We start from the raw sequence: 14,301 nt of genomic DNA on the forward strand, positions 1-14,301 counted from the left end.
TGAGTCCGACATAATGAATCCACTAACACGACACAGTGAATGCCGGTGGTAAACACTCGTGTTCCAATATTCGTGCACGAGTTTTGGGAGGCGTTCCCTCGAAATTCTTACGCATGCGCTCATTTCAAAAACTCAGTAAGAGTCTTTGGTTTCTCAGTCGACGAAAAGATCCTCTTTAGCACCTTTAAATCTTGAGTGCAGTAGACTAACATGTCCCAAGGGGACAAATATTGCTTTTCAATCTGCAATCCAAGACTTAATTCATGACAAATAATTACTGTTCAAAAGTTTGGTGTCAGTTTATTTTTAATTTTTTTAAGAAATACTTTTATTCAGGCAAAGACACATGAGATTAAAAGTAACAGTAAATCCTTTAATAATGTCACAAAACATTGATTAATATTTCAAATAATTGCTGTTGTTTTGAACTTTGTATTCATCAAAGAATCCAAAAAAAATAAAATCTTCATTTGCGTTTGGAAGATGAACAAAACTCTTACAGGTTTGAAACGGCATGAGTGAGTGAGTACATGATGACAGAATTTGCATTTTTGGGTGAATCATACTTTATAAATACAGTAAGCTGAGTCTTGGATAAAACTAACTCTATATCGCGATCATTACACCCCTACTTTTTACACTTCTAAAACAATTTTTTAAATTGTAATAATATTTGACAATATTACTGTTTATTTGACAATATTACTGTAGTGTGCAGTGATGAGTGATGCAGACTCAAGCACTAAACCTGATGAAAGCTTCAGGTCTAAATATTAAACTTGGATGGACAGTTTAAGCAGAGGATGGATTATAATGCATGTCATTTAATGCTACATATGCAAAGCCGGAGGCCATATGAAATGCAAAACAGCAGAACAGTAACAATCATTCATAAAAGTGTGCCTATTCTTATTCTACACAATTTCTTTCCATTCCCAAATAAAACATTAATAAGTACATTACAGAAACTTACAAACATTTATGATGATCAAAGATTCTCTATAAAATGTGTTTGCTTCTCTGAGGGAATATGGGACCGTGATTTTGCTACGCTCAATGTTTGTGTGTGGGTTTCTGGCTCTCAGACTACCTGCTGCTCTCTGGACCATCTGGACACATAAGCTCATCTCAAGCAAAACGACCTGCCCCAAAACTGGCCTGATCTTGACTCTAACTCTTCAAAAGATACAAGGCATTCAGATAGAGATGGAATGTGATCCTGGATCTGTGTCCACACACAAAATGTGTCCTGTTGGATCAGCTTGTTTGCATTTCACTATGATTACTATAATTTAGGAAACCATACATTTAGGTGAAAATCAACCTGCTTCAATTTATTTCACTGCACAGCTAGGAAGCAAGCCATTTTAACATTACAAATTTTTCATTTTTTGGAAATGGTGTTTGCAAACAATTTTACTTCCATAATATTAAGTATTTCCATGCAAAGCAATAATGAAACACTTGATTGACTGAAAAATTGAACATGTATTAAGAACATAATTCGGGTTCATTTGTCTTAAAGTAACCTGTAACTTTATCACAACTAGTTTTCAGCTACGTTGACTGGAGATTTGTTTTTAATTTCATAAACCAAATACACTTCAAAGTTCAAAGGTTTTTTTTTTAAAGAAATTATTAGTTTATCAAAGTCCCTTTCAAGGAAAGTCTGTTCACTCGGTGGCCATATTTGCAACGTCTCCGGGCAGCTATTTCGGGCATCCAAGACCAAGTCCTATCTATTTGAATGGGGGAATCCTGAAAAAAACTGCTTGGCGAACTCCCAATTAAATTACATATTTCAAATCAGCAACAAAATTTGACATGAACTGTCCCATAAATGTTTTTTTTTTTTTTTTTTTGCTAAAATAGCATTTTAAAAAAAGCTTATTTTTCAGGCTAGACAAGCCAATGCGCATGTGCAGTCCTAAGCGCGACTGGTTTCTAAGTCCTAAGTCTCAGGTTTCTATGGAAACCAGAGCTTCTAACAGCTACAGTGACACAATGACTTTATCAATCAGCGATTGGCTCTTTTACTAAGGCGGGACTTATTCCGCCATATTGCACCTTGCAGTTTCTCCCATTCATAACTAATAGGAGTGAATCTTCTTTCTATATCCATAGTCTTTGGTTTAATTCAGCAAGGACACATTAAACTGACAAAGACATTTAAAATGTTACATTTTAAATGTTAAGACTTCCATTTCAAATAAATGGCGATCTTTTGAACTTTCTATACATCAAAGAATCTTAAAAAGATCATGGTTTCCACTTTCCACAAAAAAATTGAGAAGCACAATTGATTTCAATATTGATAATAATAACAAATGTTTGTTGAGCAGCAAATCATCATATTAGAATGATTTCTGAAAGATCATGTGACACTGAAGACTACATTGAAACTACATTTTAAAATATATTCAAATAGAAAACAGTTATTTTATTTTATTAAACTGTAATAGTATTTCACATTTTTTCCGTTAAAAAAACAAAAACTCACCAACCCCAAACTTTCGAATGGTAGTGTACATTAACAGCTTGCAGTCATAACTAAATGACATTTTTGCCCCATGCCAATTTAGCAATCTGAAAACATTTACAGTTACTTAACATAAGGTTGAATTTATCAGAATAAAGCTTATTTCATCAGTTCCTATCAGTGAATTAAGAAATGTGTTTATTTGCTCAAATTAATTGGGTAAACCTCTGACAAAAAGAGACACAAAGACATTTCATTAATATTCAGTACTTGATACAAGCCTAAAGTCCAATCCCCAACACTCAAGCACTATCAACAATCATCACACACATCTAAGTCTACATTACATCATCTGCCATCACTGTAGTGGAATTAAATTCCCTCCTGCTCTTTCTCTTTAAACCAGTCACCCAACCACGCCATTTGAAAAAGTAGTTTTAGTGGAGTGCCTCTCTTCATTCCGGCCTGTGCCAAACCCCACAACACCATTAATGAGCTGGCAGCTCTGCCCATTCAAACACACAACTCCATTCACCACAATACAGGGCTTGTCTGAACCTCTCACAGCTGGCTAGAAGAACCGAAGACACTGGCACTCATGAAACACACAGTCACACACACACAGAGCCATAACCGTCCCACACAACACCACTCATACAGAGCAACAAATGCCGCACAGAGCTACATACGCACACAGCATCTCTGTGAGCTGAAACATCTCAGTTACGTGATCACGCTGCCAAAAATGAAAAGCCCGTTCACACCAAGGACGATAACAACAATGGAACTATAACAACAATGATATAGCGCTAAAAATTGTTCTAAAAATATACAACAATAAGCAGAGTCCACACCACAACTATAATGGTAAAGGCACAGAGACAAGATATCACTTTCAGAATGATTTTTTCCAGCTGCTGAACGATAAAAACAATGACATCCAATCAGAATCCATGGTATTAAGGCTGTGTTTAGAGTGTCAGTACAAATGTGATTTTTGTGCATATCCGATTGAAATTAGATTAAGCAAGTGTGAACGGTTAAAAAAAAAAAAAATAACATGAAATATGTAGTTTGAAATCTTGTTCAAAACGCATTTCTGAAATCAGTTTCAGTCTGACCACTCTAATCGGATTTCGCATGGTTTATGTCTTTCTCACACCACGTAAAATGTGAACATCAGATGTTAACAAGATACACAAATAATCGGATTTGGACTGACGGTGTGAAAGTAGCCTAAGGTACTTTTTGGTCGATCGGATCACAAATAGACGGCGCTAAAAACAGGTGTAAAATGGGTCTACAAAGTTTTGAGGTGGTCCATTTTCGACCACTTCTAGAGGTAGTCGAAAACACATTCGACCGGATTACTTTCGTGGTGTAAACCCTCATGTGATCGAGTGCGTTAGAACAGCCACAAAATACGTGCGTTCGACTTGAAGCGGAGGTGCGCAGACCGATTGGTGTATGATATCAAAGTGAAAGTGATTAGAGCAGACGGATTCTTATGCTTTCGCATCACTCTCGCGGTACTTTGATGTCATACACCGATTGGCAGGGTACGAATTACACACAATTACATATACTATTACAGTAATGAAAGCAACATTTCACATGTAATTGATTGACAGATAAACTGCATGCTCCTATTTCAGTGTTGTTGTTTCAGTGTTGTGGCCAGGTTTGCCAGGTTTTCACAACAAAACCCACCCAATTGCTCCTCAAAACTATCCCAAAACTAGCCCAATCGCATTTCAGGGGGTATTATTTGCATTTTTGGTGGGGCTCCCCTGGAAAAATTTGCATTCCAGAGGCTGAATATCACATTATTTTGGGTCAATTCAACCCATGGACATGAAAAACAACCCGCGGCAACATTGCAAAAGTAGCCCAATTCCACCGTGAAAACCAACACTGGCAACACTGCACCCGGCCGATCGGTCTGCGCAGTGCCACTTCAAGTCAATCACACCTATAATCAAGTGGTACTCACTGCAGAGCTAAATGACATCCAGCCCCACCTCTCTGGACGTCATGGTTTCAGCCTGACCTAGTCCATCTCCATCTCTGTGACCTTCTAGCTCCACCCATTATACCCAAATTTCAACCAGAGAGGGGGAGCTGGACTTCACGCTCCACCCATGGCTCTGCAGTGAGCTGCCTCTCAACATTATGGGAAGCATGCTAGTCAGAGGGGATTTAAACTTCGTCTGAAGACCCAAGTTTGGTTTGAAGACGAAAAATGTACCAGAGCAGAAACAAAAGCTGTTGCTGCTCTCCATATATTTTTCCATCTTCTTTGTTTGCTTTCATTGCCAATGTAAATTGTTTGTAATTGTTTCATCCATTAGATCGAAATATCTGAAAAAGCCCATACATTTTACCCACCTAAAGACCCTCCCCTCAGAGATATCAGGACAGAAGGGGTTGAAAAGGGGACAAAAGAAATGGATTAAAACACCTGGTGAAAACGGGAATGTGTCTCCCTCATCCAACAACCAAACACAACTTAAAGGTGCCCTAGAACTTTTTTTTAAAAGATGTAATATAAGTCTAAGGTGTCCCCTGAATGTGTCTCAGCTCAGTTTCAGCTCAAAATACCCCATAGATTTTTTTTAATTCATTTTTTTAACTGCCCATTTTGGGGCATAATTGTAAATGAGCCGATTCAGGGTGTGTGGCCCTTTAAATCTGGTGCTCCATGCCCCAAGAGCTCGTGCTTGCCTTAAACACCATAAAAAAAGTTCAAACAGCTAATATAACCCTCAAAATGGATCTTTACAAAGTGTTTGTCATGCAGCATGTCTAATCGCGTAAGTACAGTGTTTATTTGGATGTTTACATTTGATTCTGAATGAGTTTGAGGCTATATGCTCCATGGCTAACAGCTAATGCTACACTGTTGGAGAGATTTATAAAGAATGAAGTTGTGTTTATGAATTATACAGACTGCAAGTGTTTAAAAATGAAAATAGCGACGGCTCTCGTCTCTGTGAATACAGTAATAACCGATGGTAACTTTAACCACATTTAACAGTACATTAGCAACATGCTAATGAAACATTTAGAAAGACAGTTTACAAATATCACTAAAAATATCATGTTATCATGAATCATGTCAGTTATTATTGCTCCATCTGCCATTTTTCGCTGTTGTCCTTGCTTGCTTACCTAGTCTGATGATTCAGCTGTGCACAGATCCAGGCGTGTAATCCCTTTCATAATGTTGGGAACATGCGCTGGCATATGCAAATATTGGGGGCGTACACCCCGACTGTTACGTAACAGTCGGTGTTATGTTGAGATTCGCCTGTTCTTCGGAGGTCTTTTAAATAAATGAGATTTATATAAGAAGGAGGAAACAATGGAGTTTGAGACTCACTGTATGTCATTTCCATGTACTGAACTCTTGTTATTTAACTATGCCAAGGTAAATTCAATTTTTGAATCTAGGGCACCTTTAATACCAGGTGTAAACAGGGCCTAAGAGCTCAAGTATTTAAAGATGACATAACTACAGCATGAGCTTATGATAAACACAACAATATCGTCCGCTGGTGTGGACGATAATATAGTTTATAGTTTTCTTTATAGTTATTGTTCTTAGTGTGAACAGGGATTAATAAACACAAGTCTTTGTAAAGAAAAAATACTGTCAGTTTTTCTAAAAAACACTTAAGAGTGACAAAAAAATGTGACATTCAAACATTCAAAACAGCTTTTACTGACAGAACAGCAGTCATTGAGAAAAGTGTCACGTTTTACTAATATGCTACCATATTAGATCTGAAAGAAATTCATTACATAGCCAGACTTCGGGGATTGCAGTAAATCAAAGGTCATGTGATAATTCATTGCACTATATTGTGAATAATTTATGGCTGCATACTGTGCTCTGTATGGCATGATTTTTCAAGAAAAGACATGCAATTGCCTGTACAGACATAGAGATCTGCAAATGGGCAGAGCTGGATCTGAACCCAACATTCAGCCATAAAAATAGGTTTAACAACAGCACTGGCTCGAACTCCAATTAAACAGTGTGTGGGTGAGGGATCTGATCCAATCTCACACCAACACCTAGTGGATTTGTGTGAAGAATGAGCTGCCAGAATGCCATGTTTACAAACATATGAACTGTTATAATATATCATCAACACTGGATATTTTTGTTACAATACACTGCAATTTTCAGCAAAGCACTAATCTTGATAAACAAGTCTGGACGACTCTGGATAAATTTTACCTGGCATCGAGAATTGCCAGATGAAACACCCATTAACAATTGGCTGCACCCTGTACATTACAAAAGGGAAAGTTTTCATTATGAAATGTTAAATATTGGACATTTATGAATGTAATTCAGCAGACCCTGTTAACAAAAGTTTCACTAAGATCATGTTTCCTTTGCAAAATATGCACAGCTCTCTATATAAATTGGATATACAAGTATATCCAACTTTATCTGCATACATACAGTACAATCAAGTAAAGCTAATATATACAGCAAATAAAGCTACTGCTTGATTGTTTATTTTGTGGCAACATTTAAATTATATTATCTGACAGCAATACATTTAAAGTTGGATATATAGTAAATCCAACTTTATCCACAAACATACAGTATCCGCTTGTTAAGTCGTGACGTAAGGAACGCTGTTTCCGGGTCCAAGCCTCAACTCGTTTCACTGGCAAATGCCATCGACGGCCGTTTATGAGCGATATTTATTCAAATTAAACATCAATCATTTTAAAAAGTTAAACATTTTAAATACTTACAGTCTACACAACAGTCTCCGTGCTCACAGCGTCAAAGTTATTAATATTTTAACGATTTATAAAAGATGAATCATTGTCTGGCCATCTGGAATATTGGTATGGAGATAAAGGTTATGATTATATATGTTTTTGTAGTATTACGTGTGTATATTAGCACCATTTGTTGTTTTCTTGTGGTATGAGATAGAGCGTTTGGACCCGGAAGTGCTGCCGCGTGACGTCAGACTTAACAACCGGATACTCACATAAAGCGATATTTACTAGGGCTGTCAAACGATTAATCACGATTAATCGCATACAAAATAAAAGTTTGAGTTTGCCTAATATATGTGGGTGTACTGTGTGTAATTATTATGTATATATAAATACAAATACATCCATGTATATATTTGAGAAATATTTACAAGTATATGTATTTATTTATATTTTTATATAATTTATATTATATATAAATACATTTTTTGTACATAAATAACATATTTCTCTTAAATATATACATTAATTTGTGTGTATTTATATATATACATATTATTTACACACATTACTCACACATATATTATGCAAACTCAAACTTTTATTTTGTATGCGATTAATCACGATTAATCGTTTGACAGCCCTAATGTTTACTGTAAAGAAAATCTCTTGATTGTTAGTATTGTCATAAAAATGTAAACTATATCATCACCAAGCTCTGATCTGTTAAATGTGACTATAAGGTATGAAGATATTATGAACGTTAACAATGATTTTCAGTAAAGCTGCTCTGAAACAATGTGTATTGTGAAAAGCGCTATACAAATCAAATTTATGACTTACAAACACATAATTTTCACATTAAGGTCCACATTCTGCTTTATTCTGAAGGCTGAAAATGTTTCGCAGCTACTGGAATATTTAATGTACAGGTAAACCAGCATATTCTGAATAAACTAAGGCATGTACAATCTTTTCTTGAAATACTTGCTCTTGGGATTTATTGTGTGTAATTTTGGACAGTCACAACTCAATTAATTCTCATTAATTAATAGTCCTTAATAATAAAAGATCACTTGCAAACTGCAGGCCACAAGGCTCTTATAAATAAATTATTGATGATGATTTATTGATTTTTTATTTCACTGTTTTTGTTGTTGTTTTAATCAAAACAGCTTGACTGTAAACAAAAGGTACAGCTCCCTGGACATCTACAAATGAGACATTGTTGCAGTTCTGCATTAAGAACATTAATGCACTGTTGCATAAATCATTTAAGGAATTGTCATGGTAACAAATAAGTCACAAATACCGCAATAACACTAAATGCCATTGTAACCCATGTAGTAATAACTCTAAAACCAAAACACACAGGATTAGTCTGTTCCCAACTCCAGCTGAGACTCAGTCTGGCGACCTGATTTGCTCCAAACCACATTTAAGTCTCTGAATCAATAACAGAAATATATATGAGCATGCAAATAAAATGAACAACTAAAGCAGCAGCGCAAACATCATGCAACACTCACCTCAATTTGATATAAAGCACAGCCTTTCACAAACTCTCTGATATTACTCAAACACTCGTCCTTCCTCGGGTCCGGATAGATCTGAAAATCAAGCGAACAGATCAGTCCTCTCACGAGCCGTACTTTCAAAAAGGTTTGTCAAAAAATAAACAAAAACGTATACGAATGCGCCATTTGTTTATATCACAGATCATCGCCCCGTTCCTGCAAAAAGACACTTATTCTTCATAGGGAAGTTGGCGGAGGAATAGCGGAAATGACGTGCTCTAATAGCTTGTGGTTGGGTTCAGTGAGAGGGGCATGCTGGCACAGGCAAACACTACCTGACCTGTCAGAGCAAAGTCTAACATCTTCACGATGTAACTCTGTCACTATGCGACATATTGTTTATAATAGAACGAGTTTAACAATGGAACAATGGAACATTTTAGTGCAATATTACACTTTCCCAGAGTTTGTCACAGTCTGTCGAGCATATCAGACATTGGATAAAGTCATTACTGCTGTCAGCATCGAAGATTGTATTGCCTATGAATTAGAATACATTCTACTAAACTTGTCAAGACTGTGGTTGATATAGTTCACAAAATGTTTATGAATTATTAAGTACAACCACTATCATTTATATCATAGCATATGGGAATGGGTCATTGACGAATAAGGTTTAAAAAAAAAAAAAACATAATAGAGATATAATTATTTTTTTGAAGTTTCACTAAGTGTTAACAATGAGATTATTTGGTTTTTATAATCAATTAAAACTGCTTTTGTAATTTTTTTCACAAGATGGACAAAATTTGTCACCAAAAAGTAGTTCGGTTTAACCAAAATTTCGGTTTCACCGAATGACGATATTTACGAACAATGCTAACAGGCTGATATCTAGCTAGCTAGCTAGTTATCTTGCTTGCTAGCTAATAAAAGGACAATTAAACATTTTATATTTAGTTTTTAAAAGATTACAACATTTTCCATGTTTTATAGCAGTCGTACCGAATGACCTGATGTTTTGGGACATGCGTATGAGCAAGTGAAAACATGAATTTTTCAAATAGTTAAAAGAGTTACTTTGCTTCATGACCATGTGGTCCTTTGCAGGTGTCTGAATGATGTCACATCCTGTCACATGATACTGACCGCATGACTTTATCCAAAACGGTCCCTTTATATTGGTTACTCCAAATGACATCAATGAAATGTATTTTTTCGGACATTCGTTCTCATAACAAAGCAACAACTTCTACACATAATTTTAATACCATTTTGCACTATGTTGATATATGATGTTATAAAATCATGCAAGAATAAAAAATATATACATTTATTACATTTTAAGATATTTTAATCACAAATGAAATGGCTGTATTGGCCTTTGGACGGTTAAACCGAATGACCTTTTGACACTTCAAAATCTTTAAAATACCTTTATATGTAGCAAAATATAATTAAAACCTTTTGGATTCAATAAAAGAGATCTAATTGTACTACCTTACATACTCTGGATGTAATTTCTTTGTATTTAATTATTATTATTACCTTTGGACAAAAAAAAAGAAAGAAAAAAAGATCCGTCATGTCATTGACCCGAATATAAATTAAAACTAAAGGTCCTTCCTGCAAAAATAAAGATGTTTTGATGTTGAAATTTTTGTTGAAATGTGCTCAAATTCAATTCACTCTGCTCCATTAGCAATATTTAAGGTCTTTTCTAGTGATGAGAAGTTCATTTCAGTGAATCGCTTATTTCGAACAATTCTTTCCAATGAACTGGTTCAGGAGAAAAACAAAAACAACAAAAAACAAAACAAAAACAACAATGGACCCTGACTTCCCATTCAATGCAACATATCACCTGCTGTAAAACGTTAAAATAAAACCATATGTTGACACATTCACACTTTTGGTATGAAGTTTGATTAATAAGTGCATTCACAGTCATTTGAAGTGTCCCAGTAATTTGATTCAGCTCATAAAAACAACTGAGAAGAATTCATTGCTTTTATGATTTGTTCCCTCGTCAGTTCTTGGACATGTCCGAATTGGTTCGGTTCAAAGAATCAGATTCGTGAACAATTCGCTGAAAAGATCCAAATCAAAAGAACAATTCGTTCACACAAACCGGACACCGCCGTTTCCTCCCTCTCTCCCTCTCTCTCTCTTTCTCTCCCTCTCTCTCTCTCTCTCACAGTCAATGGCGGTCGACTCATATGGACGAATCCCAAGGTTAATTCCCGTTGATATATTTACTGCCACACTTACCGTGCGTTTTTCATTACGATTATTAACATCTTGCCCCGTCAACGCAGATTATACGAGGTTTTCTTTACATATTTTCTACGTGATCACCCTTTTCACTCATAGTTGATATAAATAAGCTAATAATAATAATAAAAAAGCAGTTACGTTAGTATGTTAATGCACAAATTTACACTGGTTTAGCGCGTGCGGTGAACACAAAACGCGCGCGCGCAGACAAATAAGGGTCTTGTGTGTGTCACATCTGTGTTTTTGTGTAACTGTGTAAATTATTTACTCTAATGTGAAACTGCAGCATGGACTTCATGAACAACAGCTTACCGTATAAACTGTACCGGGTCGCAGTCGTTCCAGCAGTTTACACAAAACCACTCCATCTCTGAGAGATGCCTGTAAAAATCCTTCGGGATCCGAGAGTGTCTTTTTGGGTGATTCCAGGACACCCAGCGTTATTAACCATGTGATGGTCTGTTCAGCCGAATTCATGACCTCATGCGTTCAAAGCTAAAAGCGATAATCCACGAGCAAACGAATATGAAATCTGTATGAAATGACAGATATCCTGTGTAGTCCACAACAGCAGCAGGACATTTGGAGCTGGTGCTCTGATCCCTCCTTTTCCCTGGATATAGGGATGACGATTTGTTTAGGGTTTTCTGGCAGGTCCGGTTTCTCTCGCCGCTTCTTTCATCTGGCAGGATGTCAGCTAGTGTTAAACCAAAATCAACAACCCACAATTGTTTTCCGCCACATGAAACCCAGTTCAAGCAGCTCGGGTCAGTGAATACATTAAAGACCTCAGAGACACATTAGGCTTTCAGGAGCACTATAATGCATATGAAAGACAAATATTTTTACCATCACACGTCCATAGGTGGAGAAAAAACACACATTATTAATACAATCTTTAGCAAAAGTCAACTTCTATTGTCTACAGACCGCATGTTTCCATAAAATTCAGCGCTTTGTTATAAGACCGAACAGTGCGTCTATATTATTCAAAAAAGGCGCTGATGCCAAATAATGTAGGTTACCATTGAAATCCAAATGTTCTTCTAGCGCCCCCTGCCGGATTCCCATACCTCCTCACGACAGCTATTAAAGGATTAGTTCACTTTCAAATTAAAATTTCCTGATAATTTACTCACCCCCATGTCTTCCAAGATGTTCATGTCTTTCTTTCTTCAGTCGAAAAGAAATTAAGGTTTTTGATGAAAACATTTCAGGATTATTCTCCTTATAGTGGACTTCAATGACCTCCAAACGGTTGAAGGTCAAAATTACAGTTTCAGTGCAGCTTCAAAGCGTTCTACACGATCCCAGATGAGGAATAAGGGTCTTATCTAGAGAAACCATCACTCATTTTCCAAAAAAAAATAAAATTATATACATTTTAACCATAAATGCTCATCTTGAACTAGCTCTTTTCTTCTTCTCTATTAGAATTTCAGCAGTGTAGACACTGCTAAGTGTATTACTGCCCTCCTCAGGTCAAAGTTTGAACTAAATTGTCATATGCAATGTTAGTGCAAGTATATAACAATTAGTTCAAACTTTGACCTGTGGAGGGCAGTAATACACTTACACTCTTAGCCCAGATTTTATATTTACTTAAAAATATAATTACAGTATACTTAAAATATTTAAGTTTGGTTGCTTTACTTATAAAATATAAGTATATTCTATTATTTGAATGTGTTAATAAATGTAAGTTAAATGCACTTAAATTATGAAGTTTTTCTCCTGACCACGCCTCCTACACACTGGTTTGCGGCAGGTAATGACGCCATTTTGTCGTGGTGTGTGTGAATTCAAGGAGCTGTTGATGAGCAGTTGGAACATTTGTTTTGGCTGTTCTACAGACATTTTTTCCAAACATTTTTATAGTTTTTCACCAAAGGAGAAAATCACAATTTTTAAGTTGCCATCATCGAGGTCAGGGTTTGTTTTAGTTGAGCTCTTGACCCTTGACTTTTTAATATTAGATTTTGTTTGGGCAGTTTTAACTGCATTAAAACCAACCAGACAAGCAAAGTTAAAAGATGATCAGGTGGTGTTGGTTATGTTTTCACATAATCATTATTTGATCTGAATCACTAAACTCATTTAGAGCCAAATCTCTGAGTTAGATTTACATTATTGATTACAGCAGCTCTGTGATTCTACAGCGGAAGATCAACTTTTACAATACAATTTTTTTTTTAAGTTGTCCTTATCACAAAAAAAATAATAATAATAATAATAATAATTTTAGGCACACACAGACATCAAGAATCAACGTATGAATCTCAACAACGGTGACAAGCAACATATTCTGATAAACAGAACAACTCTGAACATTAGAAAACAAGCTACTAAAAAGTCACAGAAAAACAGCAAAATTTAAATAGTGAGAATAAAGAAAATTACTAAGACATTTCAGCTCATAATTTATTCATGCAGCAATGCATGATGGGAGGCATGGATGAATTTTGATTGGTGGCAAGTTAACTTGCTTAGTACATTGAACTTAAATATACTAGGTGTAATAACTACAAAGTAATTAATATTACAAAACATTTTAAGTTAAATGAACTCGAATTATTAAGTTAACATTACTTAATTTTTTTAGGGCAACCAGTTTCCTCAAATTTTTTAAGTAAATTCAACTTAACAGTGTAGCAGCGTCTACACTGCTGGAATTTAAATAGAGAAGAAGAAGAGACCTAGTTCAAGATGAGCATTTATGGTTAAAATGTATAAAATTTTAAATGGTTTCTCTAGATAAGACCCTTATTCCTCATCTGGGATCGTGTAGAACACTTTGAAGCTGCACTGAAACTGTAATTTTGACCTTCAACCGTTTGGGCTCCATTGAAGTCCACTATAAGGAGAAAAATCCTGGAATGTTTTCATCAAAAACCTTAATTTCTTTTCAACTGGAGAAAGAAAGACATGAACATCTTGGATGACATTGGGGTGAGTAAATTATCAGGAAATTTTAATTTGAAAGTGAACTAATTCTTTAAAAATCTATCTGAATTCAAAAGACAAGTAAAATTTTTTTTTTTAGTAAAAGTTGTAATATCGACAAGGAATATTTTGCATAAAAAAGACAATTTAAGGACCATTATGATTTTCAGACAATTAAGCAAATTTCCCTGATATTTTCATTAATGTATCATTAATGTAATTTAGCAGAGCATATATTTCTGAAGGACACTGAAGACTGGATTTATCATTAAATCCAGTCTTCAGTGTCCTTCAGAAATAATTATATTAATATGCTGATTTATTACAAATGTT

General features: G+C 35.4%; 1 protein-coding gene across 4 annotated transcripts in view; it reads right to left on the bottom strand.

The window, feature by feature from the left end:
• arhgef7b (Rho guanine nucleotide exchange factor (GEF) 7b) overlaps window positions 1–11,996 on the bottom strand; it is a 37,496-nt gene extending 25,500 nt beyond the window's left edge. Inside the window, exons 1-2 of one of the 4 annotated variants that reach the window (XM_048196468.1) lie at window positions 11,338–11,996; window positions 8,761–8,841 (exon numbers count right to left, since the gene is read on the bottom strand). In XM_048196468.1, coding sequence (XP_048052425.1) covers window positions 8,761–8,841; window positions 11,338–11,502 — 246 coding nt within the window. In that variant the 5' untranslated portion in view covers window positions 11,503–11,996. The remainder of the gene's footprint in view (window positions 1–8,760; window positions 8,842–11,337) is intronic. The other 3 variants (XM_048196469.1, XM_048196470.1, XM_048196471.1) reach the window with 3 other exon arrangements.
• Window positions 11,997–14,301: the final 2,305 nt, after the last annotated feature.

The sequence above is a fragment of the Megalobrama amblycephala genome, linkage group LG7 (assembly GCF_018812025.1).
Source record: "Megalobrama amblycephala isolate DHTTF-2021 linkage group LG7, ASM1881202v1, whole genome shotgun sequence".
NCBI classification, from domain to species: domain Eukaryota; kingdom Metazoa; phylum Chordata; class Actinopteri; order Cypriniformes; family Xenocyprididae; genus Megalobrama; species Megalobrama amblycephala.